This window comes from Polypterus senegalus, chromosome 10 (genome assembly GCF_016835505.1).
Source record: "Polypterus senegalus isolate Bchr_013 chromosome 10, ASM1683550v1, whole genome shotgun sequence".
Classification (NCBI taxonomy): Eukaryota; Metazoa; Chordata; class Cladistia; order Polypteriformes; family Polypteridae; genus Polypterus; species Polypterus senegalus.
In genome coordinates this window covers 154,077,451-154,102,572 of record NC_053163.1, presented here as the reverse complement: position 1 = coordinate 154,102,572, position 25,122 = coordinate 154,077,451, and the positions used below count along the sequence as shown (strand labels likewise).

The 25,122-nt window shown below is 39.8% G+C and overlaps 1 protein-coding gene across 4 annotated transcripts in view; it reads right to left on the bottom strand.

The window, feature by feature from the left end:
* The window catches only part of kdm4b (lysine (K)-specific demethylase 4B), a 325,841-nt gene that overhangs the window by 157,140 nt on the left and 143,579 nt on the right, over positions 1-25,122 (bottom strand). For all 4 annotated transcript variants that reach the window (XM_039767103.1, XM_039767104.1, XM_039767105.1 and 1 more), the window contains exon 7: positions 1,221-1,324. In XM_039767103.1, the coding sequence (XP_039623037.1) occupies positions 1,221-1,324 (104 nt within the window). The remainder of the gene's footprint in view (positions 1-1,220; positions 1,325-25,122) is intronic.

The window sequence follows — 25,122 nt, the reverse complement described above, 5'->3', positions numbered from 1 at the left end:
AGTACCCTTTGTCTCATGTAACTTGAGGTCCAGCTTTGTAGGTTACGTCCCATGCCTACCGTTTCAAGTTTTCAGTCATTTCAATTTGGGTGGGCATGCTTTCGCAAACAATATGAAAATCGCTAGTGTGGATGGAGATCATTTTTGAAATGTAATAGTGTGGACATGGCCAAAGATTATTAGGCTGACAGAGATCACCTCATTGTGCTAATGTCCACTTCTGTGTTCAAGTGTACTTTAAAGAATTCTAGGAATTTATCAACAAGTTGTTTTAAAGCACATACAACAGATCTGCACATTATAAAATTTAGATGCTATGAATCCCATGGACAACAGAAAGGCATCCTGGCTGAACGATGGCATGACCTCCTACCAAAATAAAAGGTGCCAGGGGATGGATGAGCAGAAGCCAGAGGCCAGTAGTTCCATCCTACATACATTAGGTGGCAGTAGTACCTTATGGGAACTGGAGTCCGGAACTGCAACCCTCTCAGGGTCCCTGGGTGCTGTAAGGGGGCACTGACGGGGGAAGGCTGTGCCCCTGGTTCCCAAACAATCTGGAATTGCTCCCCACAAGTCATTCGAGTTATCCACAGGCTTTCCGGGTCCAGCGTAAAAGAAGCCTGCTGCCTTAACTCGAGAAGTCAGGGGACACTGGGCGACACGTAACTGAAGGCAGAAGGATGTTTTTTTGTATGTTAATTTGCTGTGTTTTATTGTATAATGTGGTGCTAGGAGGATCGAAAATCCATTATTTGAGCCTGTGACTGGGTTGGAGCATTATTGGGTCTGAGGTTTGGGGCTCGATGGCACCCCCAACTGGTTACAAGGGTTTCTTTGCACTCCCAATAAGTACATTTGAAAAATTGAGTATTACCTGTGGTTCAATACATTAAAACCAAGTACATCGCAAAAACAGCCAGGATTTCAAAGTCATCTTATTTTCCTTGTGGTCACCACTTAGTGAATACCAAGAGGTGTTTCCGTCTGCAGGGATGCCGTTCTGCCCTTGGGGTTAAAGTACTCGTCGCGTCCATTTAGATCGTCCTGTCTAAGGTTCATTACACGCAGGATATACTTGGTTACTTAACTTCACAATGGATGCTTAGTCGGCTCAAATGCATTTCAGTCACGAACAGCAGGGTGGGATGTGGGCGACACTCAATTTCAGTTTCACACACAGAGGAAAGAAAAACAAAACAAAAAAAAAAAAAACTTACCCTGTCGAAGGGGATGCTGTATTTCTTCAGAATGGAGGGTGAAATCAGGGTCATTTTATGCCTTAGAAAAGCATCACAGCCTTGAGAACTGCCGGGGAAAAAACCTGGAGAGTGCAAAACAAAGAGGAAAAAAAGATTATTCAGAATTACATAACCATGTAAAAGATGACAACAGATGGTAACTTTAAAATGCTTTCAGATAACTTGTTAGTCAGTTCATGGGAAGAGAGATTAAAAAAATAAAAAAGGAACATGGCTTACAAGATAACAGAATTCTGTCTTAAGTTAATTATAACAGTGTGGGCAAGTCAGAAAACACAAATTTATCCACCTTAATAACAAGATAAGTGTCTGTGTGTATCTGTGTGTCTGTCTGTTTGCTATGTCTCCATCATTCCAACAGATGGCACAATAAAAAAATGTGTTGTAATAAAATGCATTGCATTTGTTATTCCAACAGATGGCGCATTACAAACATTAACACTGCTTTTACAAATCCCATAACCAAATGGCATATAGCAGAGACATTTGTCTCTGGCATTTGTCATTCCAACAGGTGGCGCATCACAAACATTAGCCCCATTTTTATGAATACCATAGTAAATGGTATACAAGAGACATACAGTGCATCTGGAAGGTATTCACAGCGCATCACTTTTTCCACTTTTTGTTATGTCACAGCTTTATTCCAAAATGGATTAAATTCATTTTTTTCCTCAGAATTCTACACACAACATCCCATAATGACAATGTAAAAACAATTAAACTTGAGATTTTTGCAAATTTATTAAAAATAAAAAAATTGAGAAAGCACATGTACATAAGTATTCACAGCCTTTGCCATGAAGATCCAAACTGAGCTCAGGTGCATCCTGTTTCCCCTGATCATCCTTGAGATGTTTCTGCAGCTTCATTGGAGTCCACCTGCGGTAAATTCAGTTAATTAGACATGATTTGGAAAGGCACACACCTGTCTATAGAAGGTCCCACAGTTGACAGTTCATGTCAGAGCACAAACCAAGCATGAAGTCAAAGGAATTGTCTGTAGATCTCAGAGACAGGATTGTCTCGAGGCACAAATCTGGGGAAGGTTACAGAAAAATTTCTGCTGCTTTGAAGGTCCCAATGAGCACAGTGGCCTCCATCATCCGTAAGTGGAAGAAGTTCGAAACCACCAGGACTCTTCCTAGAGCTGGCCGCCATCTAAACTGAGCGATCGGGGAGAAGGGCCTTAGTCAGGAGGTGACCAAGAACCCGATGGTCACTCTGTCAGAGCTCCAGAGGTCCTCTGTGAAGAGAGGAGAACCTTCCAGAAGGACAACCGTCTCTGCAGCAATCCACCAATCAGGCCTGTATGGTAGAGTGGCCAGATGGAAGCCACTCCTTAGTAAAAGGCACATGGCAGCCCACCTGGAGTTTGCCAAAAGGCACCTGAAGGACTTGCAGACCATGAGAAACAAAATTCTCTGGTCTGATGAGACAAAGATTGAACTCTTTGGTGTGAATGCCAGGCGCCACGTTTGGAGGAAACCAGGCACCGCTCATCACCAGGCCAATACCATCCATACAGTGAAGCATGGTGGTGGCAGCATCATCCTGTGGGGATGGAACTGGGAAACTAGTCAGGATAAAGGGAAAGATGACTGCAGCAACTTACAGAGACATCCTGGATGAAAACCTGCTCCAGAGCGCTCTTGACCTCAGACTGGGGCGACGGTTCATCTTTCAGCAGGACAACGACCCTAAGCACACAGCCAAGATATCAAAGGAGTGGCTTCAGGACAACTCTGTCAATGTCCTTGAGTGGCCCAGCCAGAGCCCAGACTTGAATCCGATTGAACATCTCTGGAGAGATCTTAAAATGGCTGTGCACCGACACTTCCCTTCCAACATGATGGAGCTTGAGAGGTGCTGCAAAGAGGAATGGGCCAAACTGGCCAAGGATAGGTGTGCCAAGCTTGTGGCATCATATTCAAAAAGACTTGTGGCTGTAATTGCTGCCAAAGGTGCATCGACAAAGTATTGAGCAAAAGCTGTGAATACATATGAACGAAGTCCAGTTGCCATGACTCAACTACCAGATCATTTTACCTGGATGACTGAGAATCTTCACAGATACTATATACATACCAAAAGATATATAACAGAGATATATGAATTGCATTTATCATTCCAACACATGGTGCATCACACTCAGTAACACTGCTTTTACAAATCCCATACCTAATGGCATCTAGCAGACACATATGCACTGCAGTTTATCAAGAAATGTGACTGGGGCTCCTTTATACCAACAGCAATACCCCTGTATAGAACCTAACTGGGACTAGGACTGCCAAATCAGGATATGTATTATTTATCTGTCTATTTATTTATGTATTTATTTATTCAAAGAGCTTCTGTCAAAAGCTTAACATTTCCCACAAATTTCTCCCTGTGGAGGGAGAGAGAGAGAGAAAGAAAGAAAGAAAGAAAGAAAGAAAGAAAGAAAGAAAGAAAGAAAGAAAGAAAGAAAGAAAGGGCCTTCATTCATTTGAAGTATCTATCCATCTATCGAACCATCTGCAGGAATGTGTGGAGCAATGGTGTGGGAGTGCAGCAGGCACCTCATGTGGGGGGGTCTTAAGGTACAATCCTGACTAGAAAGAGCGAGTAGGATTTTTATTTGCATTGTTTACCTGCTCCCACTTATTTAGCCTCTTTTGCGTCACACTCGTGTTTCCTGCCTTGCACCTTATGCTGCTAGAATTGGCTCCAGCAGCATTCTGCGAGTCTCAACCACATAAAACAGATTTGAGAATGTAATGTCATGTCCCATTGTTCATTGAGAAAACAATTGCCAAATCATATAAAAATCAAGCAGGTTTAATATCACCCCATTCTTCAAAGATTTATATGTGTAAAGCAGTGTATGACGCCAACAGAAACACAAGCACAACCCTGATAAAGAGGAGCTAATATTCGATTTTGCAAAACCTGCACTCAAGGTGGCATGGCGTCCTCATATTGACAGCTTACTGTTGTGTATAGAATGTGTTACAAAGGTTCAATAATTCTCACAAATAATTGATATCCTAGGTTTAATATTGTATGTAGAATGGGTTACAAAGATTTAATAATGCATAAGAAATAATTCATATACGGGGGTTTAATATTGAATGCAGAAACCATTCCAAAGATGTTTAAATAATGCAACAAGAAAAAATTCATATACTGCGTTTAGAAGCATTACGGAAAGGTTTAATAGTGCATGAAGAATAACTTATACAGAGGGTTTAATACCGTATATAGAAAAGCATTACACAAGGGTGCAACAATGCATGCATAATACGATGAAGGCACAGAAACGCAGAGGCACTATACAAGGCGTGGGAATGTAATATTCATAGTGCCCAAGGAAAATACGGCAAGGCATCCAAAGGGCCAGTTAATGCTAATGTATGGATTACGCCTTTGGAGTTGCATACAAGAGAACTGAAAGTGAATTATAAAAAATCTGAACTGGGGCAGTACGGTGGCTCAGTGGTTAAGCTGTTATGTCTCCGCCAGTATTCCACCCCGAGTTGGGGTTCAGATTCTTGTTTTGTCTAGGTTAACACTGTTATTTACTTAGATTCTGTATACATACTCTTTGTTATGTGCCTCTGGTTTTGTGGGTCCTTCCCCAAGAGGTGGGACCACCTGCTGCCCACCACCACCACCACCGGGGAATGCCCCTAAGCCCTATAAAGGAGAGGATTTCCCACGGTTCCTCTGAATGAACTACAGAGTTGGTGAGAGTCTATTTCATATTTTGAGAATTATGTCTTCTGGATTTTTGATTTTGCCTTGGATTACTTACTGTATTGGGACTTTGTCCACCTTTTCTTGAAACTCCTTTTTGCCATTTTGTGCTCCACAGAACTTCATGTTAATGTAGAGCATTTTCAAATCAATAAACCTTTTATTTTATAAAGATTCTTGATGTTATTAGCCGGGCTTTTAATTTTAATGGGACTTCCCCCTCTAGTGGGCATTTTTGGTACTAAAACCAGATGTAGACATCATAGGTAACTTTACAAAACTGGAGCTCAACTCAGTTAACTGGAAGGAGACAAAGAGTAAGAAAAGAATTTGGGTCATTGGTAGCGTTCCAGAGGGGCTTTCCTGGGTTTATTATTATTTCTGATATACATTGGTTCTGATGTATTAATACCGTACATCTTCTAGTAGTGGCCGGCTTCTTATTGACGCCTGTTTCCAAGAAATGCCGGGTTTGAAGAGATGTCGCAATAAATAGATGCCGGTCTCTAATAGTAGCCGGTCTCCTTTAAGCGCCGATCTGTAGTAAACGCCGATCTCCAATGACCCACCGTCTTTTTCGTACCACCTGGGCTACCGCCCTCCTGCAGTGAATCATACGGTAAGTACCTTTTCGTGTCAAAAATGTTTTGTCGTCGGATGCTATTGAGGAAGCGAGAAAGTTAAAAAGAAATTTCTTTGTGTACATTTTGCCCTTTCGTCTCCACGTCAATCATAACCCCACAGGGAGGGCAGAGGTGGCGGGAAGAACATGAAAATGCCATCTTCGACACGTTAATCCTGATAAAACTGATTACTGCGTGACAACAAGCAATGGGAGTACCTGTATTGCCATCACAAGAAGAGGAAGATGAAGAAATCGCAAATAACAAAGCAATTATTACCTATTCAGACGACGAGTAGATGGTTAAGTACTGTACTTTATTGTATCTTATTCAGTCTCATGTCGTAATGTATACGTATATGCGTGAGTTTGGAGCTTATTGCATTTCCTTATTTTCTGCAGGGGACTTGTCGGGATGATGAGCGATATTGTGCAAAATGCGGACTGGTGCAGGCCAGTGCTGGTGGCAACACTAGCAAGAAAGTTGACGTCTACCGTACCTGTTTTTTATGCTTACGGTAGTACCGTACTGCATACTGCTTTAATAAGACCGTACTGCTGTACTGATAATTTCATTAAATCCTGAAATGTTCATTCAGTGTTGTTGCCTACATTTTGTGACTGTAAATACGGTACCATACCGTATTTTACTGCCAAATGAACCCTGTTTACCCATCACCATTCCATCTGCGAGGCGAATAATAGCCGGTCTCCAACAACCGCCAGTCTCTTTTAAAAGCCGGGCCGTCCGAATAATTTTTTGAATAAACACCGGGGCTATTATTGGAAGATATACAGTAATTTGATTTGAGTGATTCTGGGCTAACACTAGAAAAATTTAGTTTAACGGAGAAAAACTGAAAGCGCTACACATGGGCAAAAGGAACATCAGTTAGAAATACAAGATGGGCAACATTGACCTACAGGAAGCAACCTCTGATAAGGACTGAAGAGTTTACGTTGACACAATGTTTTCACCACCTAAGCAATGTCCAGAAGGGATTAACAATGCAAATAATATGTTAGGTTACATCATAAAAACTGCTGCATTTAAATCAAGGGACTTTATGCTCAAACTACATAATGCACTAGTGAGACCACATCTGGAGTACTGTGTGCAGTTCTCGTCACCAAAGCAGAACTCGGAGATGTGCAAACGAGTGCAACCAGGTGCATCCTGGGACTTAAGGACATGTCCTATGGTACTGTGACAGACTCAGAGAATTAAACCTGTTTAGTCTTCAGCAGAGGAGAGTGTGTGGGGGCCCTAATAAAGGAGACTGTGTCGGGACTGTCAGAGTTGAATTTTACAGTTAAATATCATTATCAATATTTGACAATTGAACATTTGGACAGCATTTTAATTAAGGCCTCTTGAATCCTGCTCTTACTCTGTGTACAAGTATTGATAAGAAAACCAGTAAAGAGCAGAAGACAGTCTGACTCCATAGGTCCGTTTATTAGTAACTTGCACATCTAACATGAGAAATGCCCACTAATCACACACTACTGTGCATTGAAGAAGTGTCATCAACAGCTGTAATTTCGTCATCTCCTTCATAGTATTCCACACGTGTGTCAATGCGTTATTCTCCCCATTCTGAAATGGCTCCCTGAATTTGATTTTGATAGGACCTAATCCAGATCTTCAAAATGCTTAAACGCATCCATCAAGTAGATCCAGCAGCATTCTTTAACTAAACAGTGAATTGACTGATCGAGGACACCTACTGGAGATGAAGAAGAACTCAAGCCAGAAAACACTTTTTTTTTTACTTTAAGATCTGTGGGACAAACTACCAAGGGCATGGAGTTGAAGTAGAAAAGCCTTTATAGCCGTTAAGAAGGATCTGGAAGAGATGTTGGGACGGTGGAGCTATTAGTTAAACTAACAAGCCTGATGGACTGAATGGCTTCCTTTTTGTTTCTTAAATTCCTTATGTTCTTGTATACTCGAGAAATGTACCTGCCTCTACAAAGTTGCTATGGTGATGTCATACCTGGAGAATTCTAGGCAGGATTGGCATGGAAACACCCGATACATTTGCTCTTAAATACCGACGTCCATAGAAAAATAAAAATGTCGTTGTGGCTTAATCCTAAAAACGTTGAACTTCTTCAAATCATCACTGAACAAATAAACTGAATCTTTGAATTCTGAAACCCCCTTAGGAGACTGTCGTGCATGTGTGCCTGTGGATCACCTTATCGGCTCAACTCAGGTATGCAATAACACTCTGGGATGAGAGGGAGCATTGTTGCTGACAGACTTGTCTCTTCCCTCCAAGAAGCTACCCCTTGAGGGTGAATGACTACAACCTCCTTCCTGTAAGATGCTGCCGACAATGACATTATGGTCTGAAGGAACTAAAGAAGTCCATTCCCAGAATGTGGAGTCTCAGTCTACTGAACCTACTGCAGGATGGAGCTCTGTACATGAGCCACAGCAAAGAGCCATCAATGGCGATCACTATTTTCTATACTGTATGCTTTTGCCATCGAGTGCCTGTTTATTTTGATAGGAATGATTTTTTTTCTTCTATTATTGGCACCTCAACTTTTCTTTGGACTTGTCTATCCCCTCGAACCGCAACCGTCGTAAACATCATAAAAAATGAATGAAAACTTCTGATTGTAACAGTGTTAGGGCAATATAACAAAAGGATAGGATAAGTAAGGACAGACGTCCTCCACTCCAATCTTAAGAGACTTAAAAATGAAATATGCTCACATGTATACACACACACACACACACACACACAGAGAGGCAGGCAGGCAGGCAAGCGCTTACTGCTCCAGATGAAGAAATCCCGCCGGTTGCAGTTTACCTGATATAAACTGCTCTAATTCATCGCACAAGGGTTTGAAGGTTTAATTTAGCACTCAAAGCCTTGGCACCATCTATTATTTAAACAGCCCGGACTCTTCAAACCTTTTCAAAGGGAATGCCTAATGCAAGCTTGGGGCTGGCTAGGGAGAAGCCTAACAAATCACACACTTCAAGATGCTGCGCTGGCCCAAGCGTTTCCAAAGGAGCCTGAATATTTCAAGGATGCCATCTCTACTGGAGATGAACTAAGGCAAGTACAGAGAGGGATTAAACAACAAGAAAAGAAGAATAAGAAGAAGAAGGGAAAAAGAAAGTGTTTGAATTGGCCCTCCAAAGCACTGATTGGCTTTACACTAAGATCGTCACCATTTCAAAACGACAAGGATTTCTACAAGACCGTGGATTATTGAGCTCAGACAAACAGTAATTGCAGCCGGCTCTACCCTCGGGATCCGCCTTTGACAATGGCAGCCTGTACGTAGCGGGTAAAATGCTACGAGTGACACAGGAGACCCCAAAGTGATTCTGAATAAAGGAAAGATTAAAGGATGCATAAAAAAGCCATAGATAGATAGATAGATAGATAGATAGATAGATAGATAGATAGATAGATAGATAGATAGATAGATAGATAGATAGATAGATAGATAGATAGATAGATACTTTATTAATCCCAAGGGGAAATTCACATACTCCAGCAGCAGCATACTGATAAAAACAATATTAAATTAAAGAGTGATAACAATGCAGTGCAAGTTCAAAAATGCAACCCTAACCCTAATCAGAAAAGGATGCCTTAAAAGACATGATGGATGTGACAAAGATCTACGAGGACAGACATCGAACAACTCCCACAAGCAGAACAGTAAAACTGTCATGTCTTCAAGTTTTAGCCAGTGTGTGTGCCTAGCTGACATATTTTCCTTCCTTGGGCCTCCTTTGATTCATCAAAGGTTGGGTTACTCAAACTTTATGGTGTTGCAACCCAATTTTATTTGTGACCCACAAGGGGGCGCCCCTCTTGATTAAACAAGCACGAATATCAAAAATTTCACACCTTGGTAAATAGAACAGGGGGTAGTGTTCCCCGTGCTAAATGGAGCATAAATATCGGAACAGGATGTAGTATCCCCCTTAGTAAATATAGTGCAAATGTGGGAACACATTCCCCTAGGTTAAACGAAGAAGGCAAATGTCAAAACGGGAGGTAGTGTTGCCCTTGGTAAAATGAGCATGACAATCGGAACACATGTTAGAACAGGGGGTAGTACTCCACTGGGTAAACTGAGCACGAATGTTGGAACAGGGGCATTGTACCATTTGGTAAAGCAAATACATATGTCAGAACAAGAAGTGGTAAATCGAGTGTGAATGTTAGAACAGGGGGGTAGTGTTCCCCTTGCTAAATGGAGTTCGACAGTTGAAGTTGGCGGACCCCCCGGATGAAATGAGTATGGGGTTTTTGATCATTGGATCGACGATGAATACAGGTATATCATGCGACCCACGGACCATCTCTTAATCATTATTTTTGAGAAAAACTCACCGACTTTTAACACTTCAACTGTTTGGCAACATGATGTGTGTGATGATGGGGAATTTTGAGTGTGAAAATTTATATCCAAACTTATGGCTTCACCTATATCTAATACAGTGTGTTTCCTTTCTGTATGTCTATCTATCTAATGCCTTTCCCATCCAGCCATCCACTATAGTGCCCTCCAATATAATGTCTATCCATCCATCTATCTATCTATGTATCTAACTAATATAGTGTCCTTTCTATCTGTCTATTGATCTAATATAGCACCTTTCATATCCATCTATCTATTTCAAACCATCCCATAGTCTGTGCCACTTTTCACTTTTTGAACATGAACACAGGGGTGCACGTGTGTTCCCAAGCTCCTTCAATGTGTTCAATTAAGAGATGGTCGCAAACAGACAGAACACACGACACCTTGTCTAATATATACGGTATATTACAGTATATTACACAAATTGATTTATGCATCAAATGTCTATGAATATATGAATCTGTGCAAATATCCAATAAATACTTTTAATAATAATACATTTTATTTATAGAACAGCTTTCTCATGCTTTTGAAGGTTTACATATTACAATAAAAAATATATGTATCTCAAGTTAAGACTGCTATACATCCTTTATGTGCCTACTTTGAGTATAAATAGTATATGTATTTAGGCATGTACAGTGTGGCGGGCAGCTGTGCCCAGCCGGGACGCCGAGAAGGACTGGGAGAGGGACTATCCCTCCCCCGGACCATGAGAGTGCAGCCGCCCTTGTTTGTGAGGGGGCCACGGGAATTAAGCATGGAAGCTCATCCCTATAGGGGCCCGTGGCCACCACCAGGGGGTGCCCTGAAGACTCTGAAGCACTGGTTATTATTACCAGGGACACCCGGAGTGCTTCCGGGTGCTTATGGGGCACTTCCGCCACACCAGGAAGTGCCGCAGGAAGCTCATCAGGGGGCACCTGGAGCACGTCCGGGAGCACATAAAAGGGGCTGCTCCATTCATCAGCTGGAGTCAGGTGGAAGAGGACGAAGCTCGGGGGATAGGAGTGGATGCGGTGTTGAGAGGACTCAGCAGAAGCCCAGACTTGAGGGTGTGTGCTGCAGGGACATTGGTGTCTGCCTGTCTGTGTCGAGGCTGATCTTCCAAAACAGTATATGAATTTTTCTTTTAGTATTATTACCAATTCATTTACTTAAGGGCACAGACTATTTATACACATTATACTTCACAGTTTATACTGTACCTGGTATCCATTAACACACAACTCTTGACTGACTGTATTTCCACATATGGTACATGCAGTTTAAATATGTACAGTATGTGAATATTTTGTCAAAGCATTAGGTATAGAGAGTGTTAGGTCCATTAACATATTCTGTGGTTCTGGACATACTGTCATGTGTACAGAGTACTTGCGTGTGCTAAGCTACATACACACACAAAACACGTGACCAGACCTGCACCATTAGCAGTGAGCAGAGCTACCCTGACTTCAGAACTTGTTTCTTCTTTTCCTCCTGTCACTTGCCGTTCCTAACCTCATCCTTGGGTACTGAACTTTGGCCAGACATTTTGACTCATGTTTGGTAGGCTCCAGCTCTTACAGCTTTTGACCCAGGCATACTTGCTGACCTTCGTTTCTGCCACATCCCCTGTTCCACTGCTATGATTGGGCTCATTAGGTTTTAGGTCCACCTGCCCAAGCTTTCATTATTAATAAGTCCTCCAGGAAATGTAACAGGCGGATAAGAAATGAAGAAAGGCAGGAGAAGAGCAAGTAAAAGAAAATGGAGAGACTTCATTAGTCTGCAGAGAAGTTGAGGGCCCAGTCAGGAGTCCTCGGGAGACACTGGGGCGTCAATCAAGGACCCTCACAAGATTCAAGTACAGCTTAGTGCCTAATGAGCCCTGAGAATATATGGGGACGCCTCATCATGGAGCCAGCTAGGAGGCATTTTTGTTGAATGCTTAAGAAATTACTTTTATGGACTCACCTCACGTCTCAAGACGCTTTATACCACATGGGAGAGGTTTCCCAAGGATTTTTAATTAAGAGGATTCAAAGATCCAATTTAGAAAACTCCTACTGCTGGCAGTCTGTCCAGTCAGACAAGCTCATCGTGCAGACAGAATAAAATTAACTTAATCCACATTTGATGTCCCTCTCCACTCCTTTCTTGTCACACTAAAGCCCAAACAAACTGCAAACAGGGTGATGATGCCACAGACTCTAAATAGGAGCAAAAAAACATTCACACAGCTCATTCATTTAGGATGACCATACCAACACTGGGCAAGGCCATCTTTTGTTCTTAATATCTGTCTGTCTTTTTATAAAGGGCCTTTAATATCTATCTATCCACTATATAGTGCCTATAATATCTACCTACTACATAGGGACTTTCAAATGCATGCATCAATCATATAATGCCTTCAATATCTATCTATCTCTTAATTATATAGTGTCTTTCATATCTATTTATCGATTATAGTGTCTTTCATATCCACCTAACTATCATACAGTGCCTTTAATATCTATCTTTTAATCATAGAGTGTATTTAATTTCTATGTATCTTCTATATAGTGCCTTTCACATCCATCTCTCTATCAACAGCACCTATCATATCTATCTAGTATATAGTGCCTTTCATATCCATCTTTTAACCATAGACTGTCTTTAATTTCTATCTATCCCTATGCCTTTAACATACTATACATATAATGCCTAAAATATTCAGCTATTATTTTGACTTTCAAATCCATCTCTTATACAGTGCCAATATCTATCTATCTATCTACTATATAGTGCCTTTCTTACCCATCTATTTATCTATCTACTTTATACTGCCTATAATATCTATCTATATATCTTTTATACAGTGGGTTTCATATCTAGCCATCTATCTACTATAGTGGCTTTCATGTCCACCTATCTATCTGTTATATAGTGCCTTCAATATCTATCTGTCTACTATAAAGTGCCTTTCATATCAATCTATCTATTATATAATGCCCTTAATATCTATCTTTGAACCATATAGTGCCTTTAGTATCTATCTACTTACTATATAGTGCCTTTCACATCAACCTATCAGATATATATATATATATATATATATATGAAAGACATTATATAATAAATAGACAGACAGACAGACAGATAGATAGATATTTATTTTTCTATTATATAATGCCTTTCAATTTATTATATAGTATCTATCTATAATATAGTGACATTCATTTCTATCTATCTATCAATTTATCTATCTATCTAATGCCTTTAATGTCTATCTATCTATTGTTTTGTACTGTGCCATGTTTCACTGCATACCAGTTTATATTTTATTGTTTTTCTAAACTTGGAACCCCCACTTAGGGGTTGTAAAAGGAAATGTGCAACAAAAAAGTAATAAAGTGAATTGGACTGAAATCATCACACCTTATTAACACCGACAAGCTCTAATGTAGTTAAAATTCTGTAATTGTTTCAAGTACAGACATAAATGTGTTTAAAAAATTAAATATTCCCTCCATAAAATGGCCAAGTGCAGCCATTGCATGCATCCCTAATGGACCTCCCTGTCCCCCTTAAAAGCCAGTCTGCTCAAAAAGCTCGATCTGGCTGAATAGTGAGACTCGGCCGTCCCCTCTGTAGAGTCACTTAAAGGCATCGAGGACGTCTGTGCTGCTCCATCTGAAGAGACCTCTTGTCGCAAGCCATTAGATGACTCATCTAGAAATTAAAGCTCAGTGTTATCTCGCTGCAGTTAAAAACCTCCATTTGGAGGAATCTCGCCCATTCTATGGCACCACAAGGTCATTATGACACAGACGATAATCGCACACACTGCCTCCTTCTCCCTGGTCTCTGCTCATCCTTTAACACACGTACGGCTCACAGGATGAATTTCTCCATTGTGCTTTCTCAAGTGAGCTTGTGGCAGGAAAACCGAAGCAGCCGCTCGGCTAATTGCAATAATTAAACGGCTCTTTAAATCGGGTACATGGTTACAAAATGCCCCTCGATTGCCTCAGTTCAATATGCGCTCTCACTTTACAACAGCTAATGGATGCAAGTGGCAGCTACAAGACCAATCAAATCACACAGCGCGTGCAAACCTGCGCTCCAAATCCAATAAATTTGAAGTTATCAGGCTTTTTCAAATTATATATGATTTTTTTTCACCTTTGGGCAAAAAGGTTGAAACACTCTGGAAGTCAACAAGTACAAAGTCCACCAAAAGCAAGAAATCCTTTGTGATTGTAATTTTCATATTACTGAGATCAATTCAAACCCAACAAAGCAAACTTGAATTCAACATATTCTAAAGCCCCACTGCCATAACACATGGAGACCACTGGCAACCTGAATGTTAAGATCTGAATACACAATGGGGGTCTCAAAGTGGAAGTACATCTTATGAGAATGACTGAAAGTCATAATGGACTATCAGACAGTAGACAGAAGCAATCAAGAAAGTGAATAGGATGTTAAATTGTTGAGGCTGATTTAAACTTCTGTGTCAATCCTACGCTGTGTAGCTATGCCTTATAGATTGTGCCATCGAAAGCAGATTCTGCTTCTGAGACATGGCATATACAGTGCCCCCCATAATGTCTAAGACAAAAGACACATTTCCCTTGATTTGCCCCCCTGTTTGACAGTTTAAGATTACAAATCAGACAATTCAGACATTGTGATCAAAGCACATGTTGCAGACCTTCATTTAAGAGGATTTGCAGACATTTCGGTCACACAACACTTTTTCTACGCAGTCCACCCATTTCAGGGCACCATCATGTATGGGACACAGCAATGGCAGGTCTATTAAAACAGTCATATTTGTTCCATATCCCGGCATGCAATGACTGCTTGAAGTCTGCATCAGCAGGTGCTGAAGGTCTTCTCTGGTGATGCTCTGCCAAGCCACTAATGCAGCCATCTTCAGCTTCTGCTTGTTTCGGTGGGCTTGTCCCCATAAGTGTTCTCATCAGAATATGGAAGACCTACTCAATTGGATTGAAATAGGTTGACTGAGCTGGTCATTCAAGAATTTTCCACTTTTTCACATCATCATTATCACTCAGTTCAAGCAATGGCTCAGTTTAAGTTCGTTTTTAAACGTCCTTCACAGCTTTTTGTTGGAGGCTCCTCTCCACACACACATATTGACAAGTTACCATAAAGCGGCAGAAAGTTTAGAAATATTCTTTGTTGTTCAGCATGACGTTATTTCATCTACTACATGACAGCAGAATACAGTTTCAAGAGTTACTTGGGCTTAGCAGTAGTAGGGTGTTGTACCGTGTTAGCCACTACAGATGGAATGAGAAGTCGAGGAAAATGACACCTTTTATTGGGTAACTGAACAGATGACAATATGCATGCTTTCGAGGCAACTCAGGCCCCTTCTTCGGGCAAGATATAATGAAATGTTTTTGTATTACTGGGGCCTTAGCTGCCTCGAGGTCTTAACACTATAAAGCATATGATTACACGGCACCTCTAGCCTGGCTTGGGATTAACTGTACTTGCATAGAATTTCATGCCCAAGTTACACACGGGATTAAGACCAAGGAGGATAATGATAAGTGTAATCGCAGCCTGACACCTGACTAACACATGAATGGGTAAAGATTAAACTGGGATTTTATAAGAGGAGAGTGAGGTCTCTCTGTGTCACTCCGAAGACAAAACAGATGTGTACACAGCACAGTGAAATTCTGACCAGCACTGAACACGTCGCCTGTTCTCTGGTTACATTATGAACAAGAATAAATCTTTGCATCATCCTGCCAATTGGTAATTCCATAGGATATTACGATTATCTTTAGTTTATATAACCCACAGTAGTACTATTATCAGACACTGTGGAACTCTTACTTGTGTGCTCGACTAACATGTCACTGCAGGACACAAGGATGTATTAGATACCTAAAAAGAATCAAAAGGGTCCTTAAAAGACAAAAAGAAAACTTCGGAACAGACACAAAAAGGCAAAAAATAGCTGTGGCAGAAAAAAAGTTATTAAGACAACATCTGGCTTTCTAATACAAACCAAAAAGCTGACAGTTTTCTACACATCTGCGCCCCTTTTATGAAAGATAACAACACATGCACGGAAAATGCTGAACACAAGGGACTGTGAGTCAAAAAGAGCAGAAGGAAAGCAAAACAAAGGATTAAATATATTTGAAGATGTCATGAAAACACGCTCAGCCAGCTGTTAAACATGTCCTAGTGGCGCATTCACATTTCCTTCTGCACACCAAACGACTGTGCTGCAAACAAATGGGTGGTAAATTTAAATTTGACTTGGCAGAGTTTTTTTTTTTTATTTTCAAGTTAAATGCATGTACTGGGAACTTGAACAGTTTAATTACAACGTTAGAACAATTCAGATTAGAACAGACCATTCATCCCAATAAAGCCTGCCTGTCCTATCCACATAATTCTTCCAAAATAACATCAAGTCAAGTTTTGAAGGTCCCTAAAGTCCTCCTGTCTACCACACTACTTTGTCACCTATTCCACGTGTCTGTGGTTCCCTGTGTGAAGAAAAACTTACAAATAATTGAGTGAAATTTACCCTTCACAAGTGTGTTCCTGACAAACTCATTTTAAAGTCACCGTCTCGATCCACTGCACTAATTCCCTTCATCATTTTAAACACTTCAGTCAGGTCTCCTCTTAATCTCCTGTAAAGGCTCAACTCTTTCAATCTTTTCACATAACTCATCCCCTGTAGCCCTGAATCAGCCTGGTTGCTCTTCTCTGGACCTTTTCTAGAGCTGCTATGTCCTTTTTGTAGCCTGGAGACCAAAACTGCACACAGGACTACAGATGAGGCCTCATCAGTACTTTATAAAGCTTAAGGATGCCTCATCTGGAGTTAATCTGTCCATTGGGTATGCAGACGTCACTCATTTCCCATCATTCTAAAGACGCTGTGACGCACACATCAGAGACTCTCTCCTCACAGGCTTAATTAAGTTATGCAATAACACTCTGGGATGACAGGGGGTGCTGTCACTAACATTTTCATCTCCTTTTCTCCCCGCAGCACTGAGAAGACCCCACAGTGAGGGCACTTTGTCCTGCATTTCCAACTGCCTAACCATAAGAACAAAAGCGACCTGCTGGATGGCTGTTGGATTAAACAGAACGACCCAGTTGGCACCCCAAAATTTTATCATGATACCCGTCATCACAGCACCCTGCCACAATGTGTTTATATTTTACAAAATACTGTAACTACCTCCACCACTATACTGAAGTTCTGGCACTGAGTTTTCATCTTTGTTTCCTGTTTCTGATTTGCGCTTCAAGGGTCCTTGGATTTTTTTTCTAGTTTTGACCCCTTACTTTCCTTACCATTGGAGTGCAATGGATTTGTTTTGTTTCGGGTTTTTTTTTTTTTTTGCTCTTCCTTCCTGCCTTGCCTCTTTTGTTATGTTTTTCTCTTTAGATAAATTCTTAACATTTTCATATTGTTGTTGTCCTTTGGAATCATTTAATAATGTAGAAAAGTGAAAAGAATCACGTGGGGAACAGGAACATCCATTATAAATGCAAGATGGCAGACACTCAGTGCATTTACATGTACACACATAATCAGGTTACTTGTGGAGAAATCTCCTTCTGTTAATCAGGTTTCTCCGAGGTCAACAACCTGTAAGGGCTTACGTGACATTTTAGAAATCAGGTTTCTCTGAAAAATCGGGTTATTAAAGCGCCTGTAAACAGGCCGATGGTCCTACTGGAAGCAGTCTGTGAAAAGGATTTAGGGGTTGATGTTGATGCACTGTTTTCATCGTCTAGTCAATGTGCAGAGACGATTAAACAGGAAAATAAAATGTTAGGTTATATCAGAAGAACTGATGAAAATAAACTGAGGGACATTATACTTGGACTACATAATGCACTATTGAGACCACATCTGGAGAACTGTGTACAGATCTGGTCACCACGCTACAAGAAAGACATAGTAGCACTTGAAGCTGTGCAGAGGTGAGCAACCAAGTGCATCATGGGACTTTAGGACACAACATATTGTCTCTGAGAATTAAACCTGTTTAGTCTCGAGTAGAGGAGAGACTACATGGAGACCTAATCCAGGTCTTTAAAATGCTCAAAGGGATTGATAAAGTGGAACCAGCAGAATTCTTTCAGCTTAAGGGAAGTTTGGGGGAAATGCATTTAAGACTGAAGCCAGGAAGAACTTTTCTTTTTTTTATATATATATATATATCTATATATATATATATATATAAACGCAAAGAGTTGTGGGAACCTGGAACAAACTACTGAGATATGGAGGTGATGAGGACACCTAGAAAACCTTTAAGAAAGATCTGGATGAAATATTGGGGCATCTTAGCTATCAGCTTAACAAACTAGCTCGATGGACTGAATGGTCTCCTCTCGTTTGTCACATTCCTAATGTCCTTATTATAAGTTTTTATGGTTACTTCTCATCCATACTGTTGACAAGTTGCTCAATTCTAAAACGCCTTAGCTCAATTTCTGGGCCAGTGTAGGCCGGAAGGCTGCCATTTGAGTTACAGCAAGGCTGGCTGGGGTTAAGACAATCCAGTCGGCCATTTTGGGCCAGTGTATGCCAAAAGCCTGCCCTTTGGTTTAGAGTGGTGCTGCCAGTGTTGAAGTCAATCCTGTATGTCACATCTTAGACCCATTCCTGGCCCCATGCAGGCCAAAAGCCTGTCCTTTCATTTAGAGTGGTGCTGCCAGGGTTGAAGTCAAGCCCGTATGCCATGTCTTAGATCCACAGCATTGCAGCAGGCCAAGGCCTAAGCCCCATTCTAGGGCCAGTACAGAATGAAAGCCTTTTCTTTTTCAAGTTACGTTGGAGCTGCCTGTGGTGTCAAGCCTTAGCACAGCAAGACTTGTATGAAGTGTGGGCATGGGTGTTTTTCAGAAACATATATCAGAAGAACCACAACAGCTGGTGACACCACTGATGTCCCAAAGTAGTAATCAAGCATGTGTGGCACCCATTGCTGTTGTCCTAGAGCAGGGGTCTCCAAACTTTCCAGCCTTAGGGCCATACTGATTACTCCAATAAGTTCCAAGGGCCAAAACCGTTTAAATTTTCCTGCCATTATCTATGATTTGTAGACTAGTCGCCGAGTACATGCCCTGAGCGAGCATACGCTTGCTAAATTTGCTAGTTCAATTACTATTGTGTATTGTTACGACCGTGACACTTGACGAAATCTGGTGGTCAAAAGTGGAAATAGGTAGTGGTAGTACCCTCTATTGCTAACAGATGGCGCTAGTAGTACTTTCGAAAGCGCAGTAACAATTAAACATTCGTGAATAACCTCGTTGGTTTGAATTATTTGTTAGTTATTATGCTTAAGTAAAGTTTTCTGCGTATTATACTTGTCATTAAGCTTTACCTAACAAGTAAATAAAACCAAGCTATTATCATTCTGTGTTTTTTATCCAACTTATCACAGCAACAATAACAACAATAAGCCATTAGCTGTCTCAGGCTGGATTGATGACACTGGTCATTAGCTGTTGCGGGCCGGATTGATGACAATGGCGGGCCGCATTTGGCCCACGGGCCGTAGTTTGGAGACCCCTGTCCTAGAGGAACACAGTTCAGAGGTTCAGAACATGCACAAGACCACTAGGTCCTAAACTGCACACAGAACACTGGCAGATGTGCCCATGTGCACCTTTAGCTAAGCCACCACCTCCATCAACTCTATTGATTAGGCTGTCACATTCTGACACCCAGACAGACGGGCCGCTCTGATGGGCAAGGGTGAAAAGGGATGACTTTGTTTCTTTGCAGTAATTAAAGATTTGTAAAATGTATATTACAATGACATATAAAGAGAGACAGGCCCATTAAATACCTTTTTTTGTCAATATCAATACGGCACTGGGTGATATTAGATCATCTTCATTTATTTGTCTGACGAGAGGGCTCTAATAAAGCAAGCAAAGGCAGGCTGTTATTGGTTTTGTAAGCATTTTTTGTGAAAGATGGTTTTATGCAATCAATAGAAATGCAGTTTGTATTCAAGAGCACATTTATTAAATGATGTGGCAGGCAGCTGCAGAGTATAAACAAGCCCACGTCTGATGGGACATTTTAATGCCGTTGTGCTCTGCTCAAGTCACGATGGTACTGGAAGAGTCACTAGAATGTGTGGGATTCTTGGCCAGTTTATGGACATGTCTTCATTTTTTTGAATATCTAGACCAGGAATATCTTTCCACGCTAGGGTTCAGTTAATCAAGAATTAACAATTATATCATGAATTTAAAATTTTAAATTGTCACGTTAACATGGTTTCAAATAATTTCACTCAGGCAGCAGAAACATCTATTTTAATGCAAGTTTCAGCTAATTAAGATTTAAAAATACAGTAAACCATGACTTTAAATATTTTTATTGTCATGATAATGTTCAGTAATGTTTTAGGTTTGAAAAATGGACGTATCTGGCAAGTTTTAAGGATTTCTCTACCTATGGACCTGCGTACACTAAATCCCCATTGCAAACTGCACAAACCGACAAGGTAAAATGCCTGCTTAAAAATGCTTCATTTTAGAATGTAATTACAGGATGCAAATAAATATATGATATGGTTGTGAGGAAGTAACTTTGGCTTGAAAAAAACGAAATGTATCTTTTAATTTAAAAAAAATGCAAAGGACATAGAAGGGTCATTTCCAAAAATGCACACTTCTCTTCCATCAAAGCCAAAATGTGGAACAAATATCTGAATCTAACAAAAATAAAAAGTGAGGACTTGGAATTTTAGGAATTACATTCAATTCATTGATATTCTGTGCCATTCTATGCTTTTTGGCTCTTCTTACCACATATTTGAGATGACAAGTCGCATACACTGCTGAGACGAAGCACTACGAGCTCTCCCATATGAAACGAATGACACACTGACTACCTCATAACAATGGCACATGTCGGAATCAGAGATACAGCAGTAAAATAGTAACCTGACAGTACGTACTCGTAATTGATGTGGTCAATGAAAAAGATGTGGGCTGTGGAAGAAACATTAGACTTAGGGGCCAAATTGTCATTTAGGATGAAGTGTTTTGATATGCTTTCCATATTAAAATATAGCCTTCATTTAAAAAGACATAGCATAAAGGGTTAATAAATGTCAGAAACCTGTTCAGGTGTATCAGGAAATCAGATAAAGGTCAAGTGAACAACAAAGACAAAGATGGAGTACCCAAAGTGAACTGAACGATAACTAAGAAATCGTCAGATGTCCTGTGAACCACCAGAATGGACAGTTGTTACAAGGGTGGTAACTCAAACCAAAGGGTATACAAAGAACCAGAAAATAATAAAATACTTTTATTTTAAACAAGACATTTTGGTGTAAACCAGTGAACCAACCAGAGTAAAATGTATGCATTGATTGACACTGTATGTAAATTCAACAGGTTAGGAGATGAGCCTGTATCCTTTTCTTCTGTGACCATTCTCATCACGCTCTAACAGACTGCTGTAAGAGAAACTCCCTCCTCAGCTTGGTGCTGCAGGTGAAATAAATGACACAGACGGACACACATTTCTCCTGCATGATTACTGACTAAAATGTTTTATCAGACTTGTCTTGTTAGGGGATACAGTCCTTTCTTTAATTAAGATGTCGATTTCTACCACAGGGCATTATGGGATTTCTGGTTTCTCGATTGTTTGGCATTCTGACCCTTGCATGGCCTGACCTCAGCTTTTGTTACTTTAACCATCTCCTGGTTGTGCTGTACTTAATAATCTTCAGGCATCTTTGCATACCCTTAACAAATATAAAAACATTTTAAACGTTGTTTTACAAATTAAGGCAAATTAAAAATATCCTGCATTAGAAGTAACGTGAACATGTATTGTAAACATGTATTGACTTATGTTTATTTTTTATTGTGTCTTCTATTTTTCTATTCTTCATTTTGTAAAGCACTTTGAGCTACATTTTTTTGTATGAAAATGTGCTATAGAAATAAATGTTGATTGATTGATTGATAAAATGTGATTACAACTCTGTTGTACGCATATTTAATGTTACAGTGTCGACAAAGGATTTCATTTTCTTTTAAAATGAAATTCTCCCAGTCCACTGGCACTTTGTACTGGGACCCTCGTACATTTATATTTATTTGCTTGGCAGACATTTATCCATAGCAGGGGTCCTCAATCACAGTCCTGGAGGGCCGCAGTGGCTGCAGGTTTTTGTTCCAACCCGGTTGCTTAATTAGAAAGCAATTCTTGCCAATAATTTAATTTCATGGCTTGTTAGTTGCTTTAACTCTGCTATGTCAGGTTATTCTCATATCCTAGATTTTCTTCCCCTTTCTAAGGATATCATCCAAATGATTTGAAGGCTAAAATGGATGAGTAATTCTCAGTCCTTCACTTTTTTCTCTTCACTTTCCTTAAAAGTGTTTAATTAAACCCAATAGTGCACGATAAATACACAAAGGTGTAAATGGTAACAAGCTTAATGGAGAAATGCTGGTCTCTTTTGTCATTTGCATGTTATTGCTAATTAGGAGCCATTAAAAAACAGGAATACAGCTGTTTACGACTAAAATAAGCAATAAGGGTTCAAAATCTTAACGAGCGAGACAATTAAAGTGAAGCAGAAGTATTACTTGAGCAATAAGTGCTTCGTACTGTATTAAGCAACTGGGTTGGAGCAAAAACCTGCAGCCAGTGCGGCCCTCCAGGACCGTGACTGAGGACCCCTGATCCATAGCAATGTACAAAAGAGGTAAATATAATCGAGTAAAATTAGGTTAGGGCCTGTTTGTTCAGCAAGTGTAATATGACAAGTAACAAAAAGTTGATTGCCACAAGTGAAAAGATGTAATAACTAATAATTTACAATCACAGATAATAATCAATAAAGCCATTAAACTTAAAACAAATTAACCAACAATATAAAAAGATCACCGAGCATAGGTTATATGTTTTTTTCTCTTCAATCAATTAGACAGATATTCACAGAAGAGATGGGTCTTCAATTGCTTCTTAAAGACATTCAGTAACGCATATTCGTTTTGTTTGCCTTCCTGTATTCTCCAATTGCTCAAGGAGCTAAATTTTAATCAAGGATTTTTTGAGAAGCTACAAATTTTAATCAAGGATTTTATTAGGAAGGTTTTTAAAAACTCTTTTAAAGTAAAATATTCCCAAACTACAGTTGTGTTTTGCTGTCACCCTCACATATGCTTTTGTTCATCTTCCATTAGTCTGTGATTATATAAGGAGGTACATTTTAATCAACGAACTTTTTTAGAGGCTGTAAATGTTAATCGGGCATTTTTCAGAAACTCTTTTAGAGCAAAATGCCCTCAAACCACAGAGTTTTTTTGCTAGGACCCTCACAAATGCTTTCGCTGTCTTTTATTATTCTCAGATTACTCACAGAGGTAAATTTTAATCAAGGATTTTTTGTTGAGACACCAAATTTTAATCAAAGATTTTTTGTAGAGGCTCTAAATTTTAATCGAGGAGTTCTTTTAAAAACTCTTTAAAAGTGAACTTCTCCCAAATCGCATACATTTTTTGCTACGACCCATATAAATGCTTTATTTATCTTCCATTAATCCCCAATTGCTCAAGGAGGTAAATTTCAATCAAGGAATTCTTCTTTTTAGAGACTTAAATGTTAATCGAGGATTTTGTAAAAAAAAAAAAAAAATTCTTTTAAGTGAAATATTCCCAAACCACAGATTTGTTTTACTGGGTCCCTCATTAATGCTTTCTTTTTCTTCTATTTTTTCCAGATTGCTCAAAGAGGTAAATATTAATCAAGGATATTTTTAAAGAATTTAAATTTTAATTTAGGATATTTTAGGAGACTCTAAATTTTAAACGAAGATTTAAAAAAAAAACACTTTTAAAATGAAATTTTCCCAAACTATAGATGTTTTTGCTGAGACACTTATATGTGTTTGTTTGTCTTCCAATATTCCCCAAATACTCATGGAGCTACATTTTAATTTTTAAAAAACTCGTTTAAAGTGAAATACTCCCAAACCATTGGTATGTTTTACTAGAACCCTCATATATCTATCTATTTATCTATGTTTTCTTTATCTTCCATTATTCCCCAATTATTCAAAGAGGTAAATTTTAATCAAGGAATATTTTTTGGCGATTCTAAATGTTAATCAAGGATTTTTTTTTTTTGAGAAGTTCTAAATTTTAATCGAGGATTTTTGGAAATTCTCCTGAACTGCAGATGTGTTTTGCTTGGCGTGATGGACGGCCAGCGTTTCAGTCTGGCCAGGACATCCCTCAACGGAAGAAACCCACTTTTTCAGGGCACTACATCCCCCAGGACGCTAGACGGCAGCTCCCCTGGATGGAAATGGTTCCTCGGATTCTCATAGGGCAGTTTGGGACATGGAGTCCATCTCTTCAGCCCTGTTGGGTGCCGTGGGTGCCGCCAGGGGGAGCTCACCAAGAACCCGAGGAATATTACCGTGACGCTAACCCGGAAGTCTCGAGAACAGAAACACGCAGTACTTCCGGGACATCTGAAGAAGGAATAATTCCGGGTCATGGACTTTAAAAACGATTGTGGGAAATCCAGCAGGTTGAGCCAGAGTTGGGTGAAAGTTTGATGGAGCTGCTGGAGGATCGGAGTTTATTGTGTTATTGTGATTGTTGAGAATTGTAGAAAGTGCGGTGTTTTGGGCACTTTACTGGAAGAATTAATAAAATCTTCTTGGTATTTTTATACATGTGTCTGGGACGTCTGTCTGACGGGTTCAACGAGAAGACACTTATATGCTTTATTTGTAATCTTTTATTCTCTGATTACCCAGAGAAGTAAATTTTAACCGAGGGATATTTTTTAGAGACTCTAAATTTTAACTGAGAGTTTTTCTGAGAGGCAGGATATGTTAATCGAGGGGTTTATTTTTTTATAAAACTCTTTTAAAGTGAAATGCTCCAACACCACAGATTTTTTGTTTTTCCTAGGATACTTCTATACTCTTTGTTTTCCATTATTCTATGATTACATGAAGAGGTAAATTTTAATCAAGGATGTTTTTTTAGAGACTAAATTTTAACAAAGGATTTTTAAGCAACTT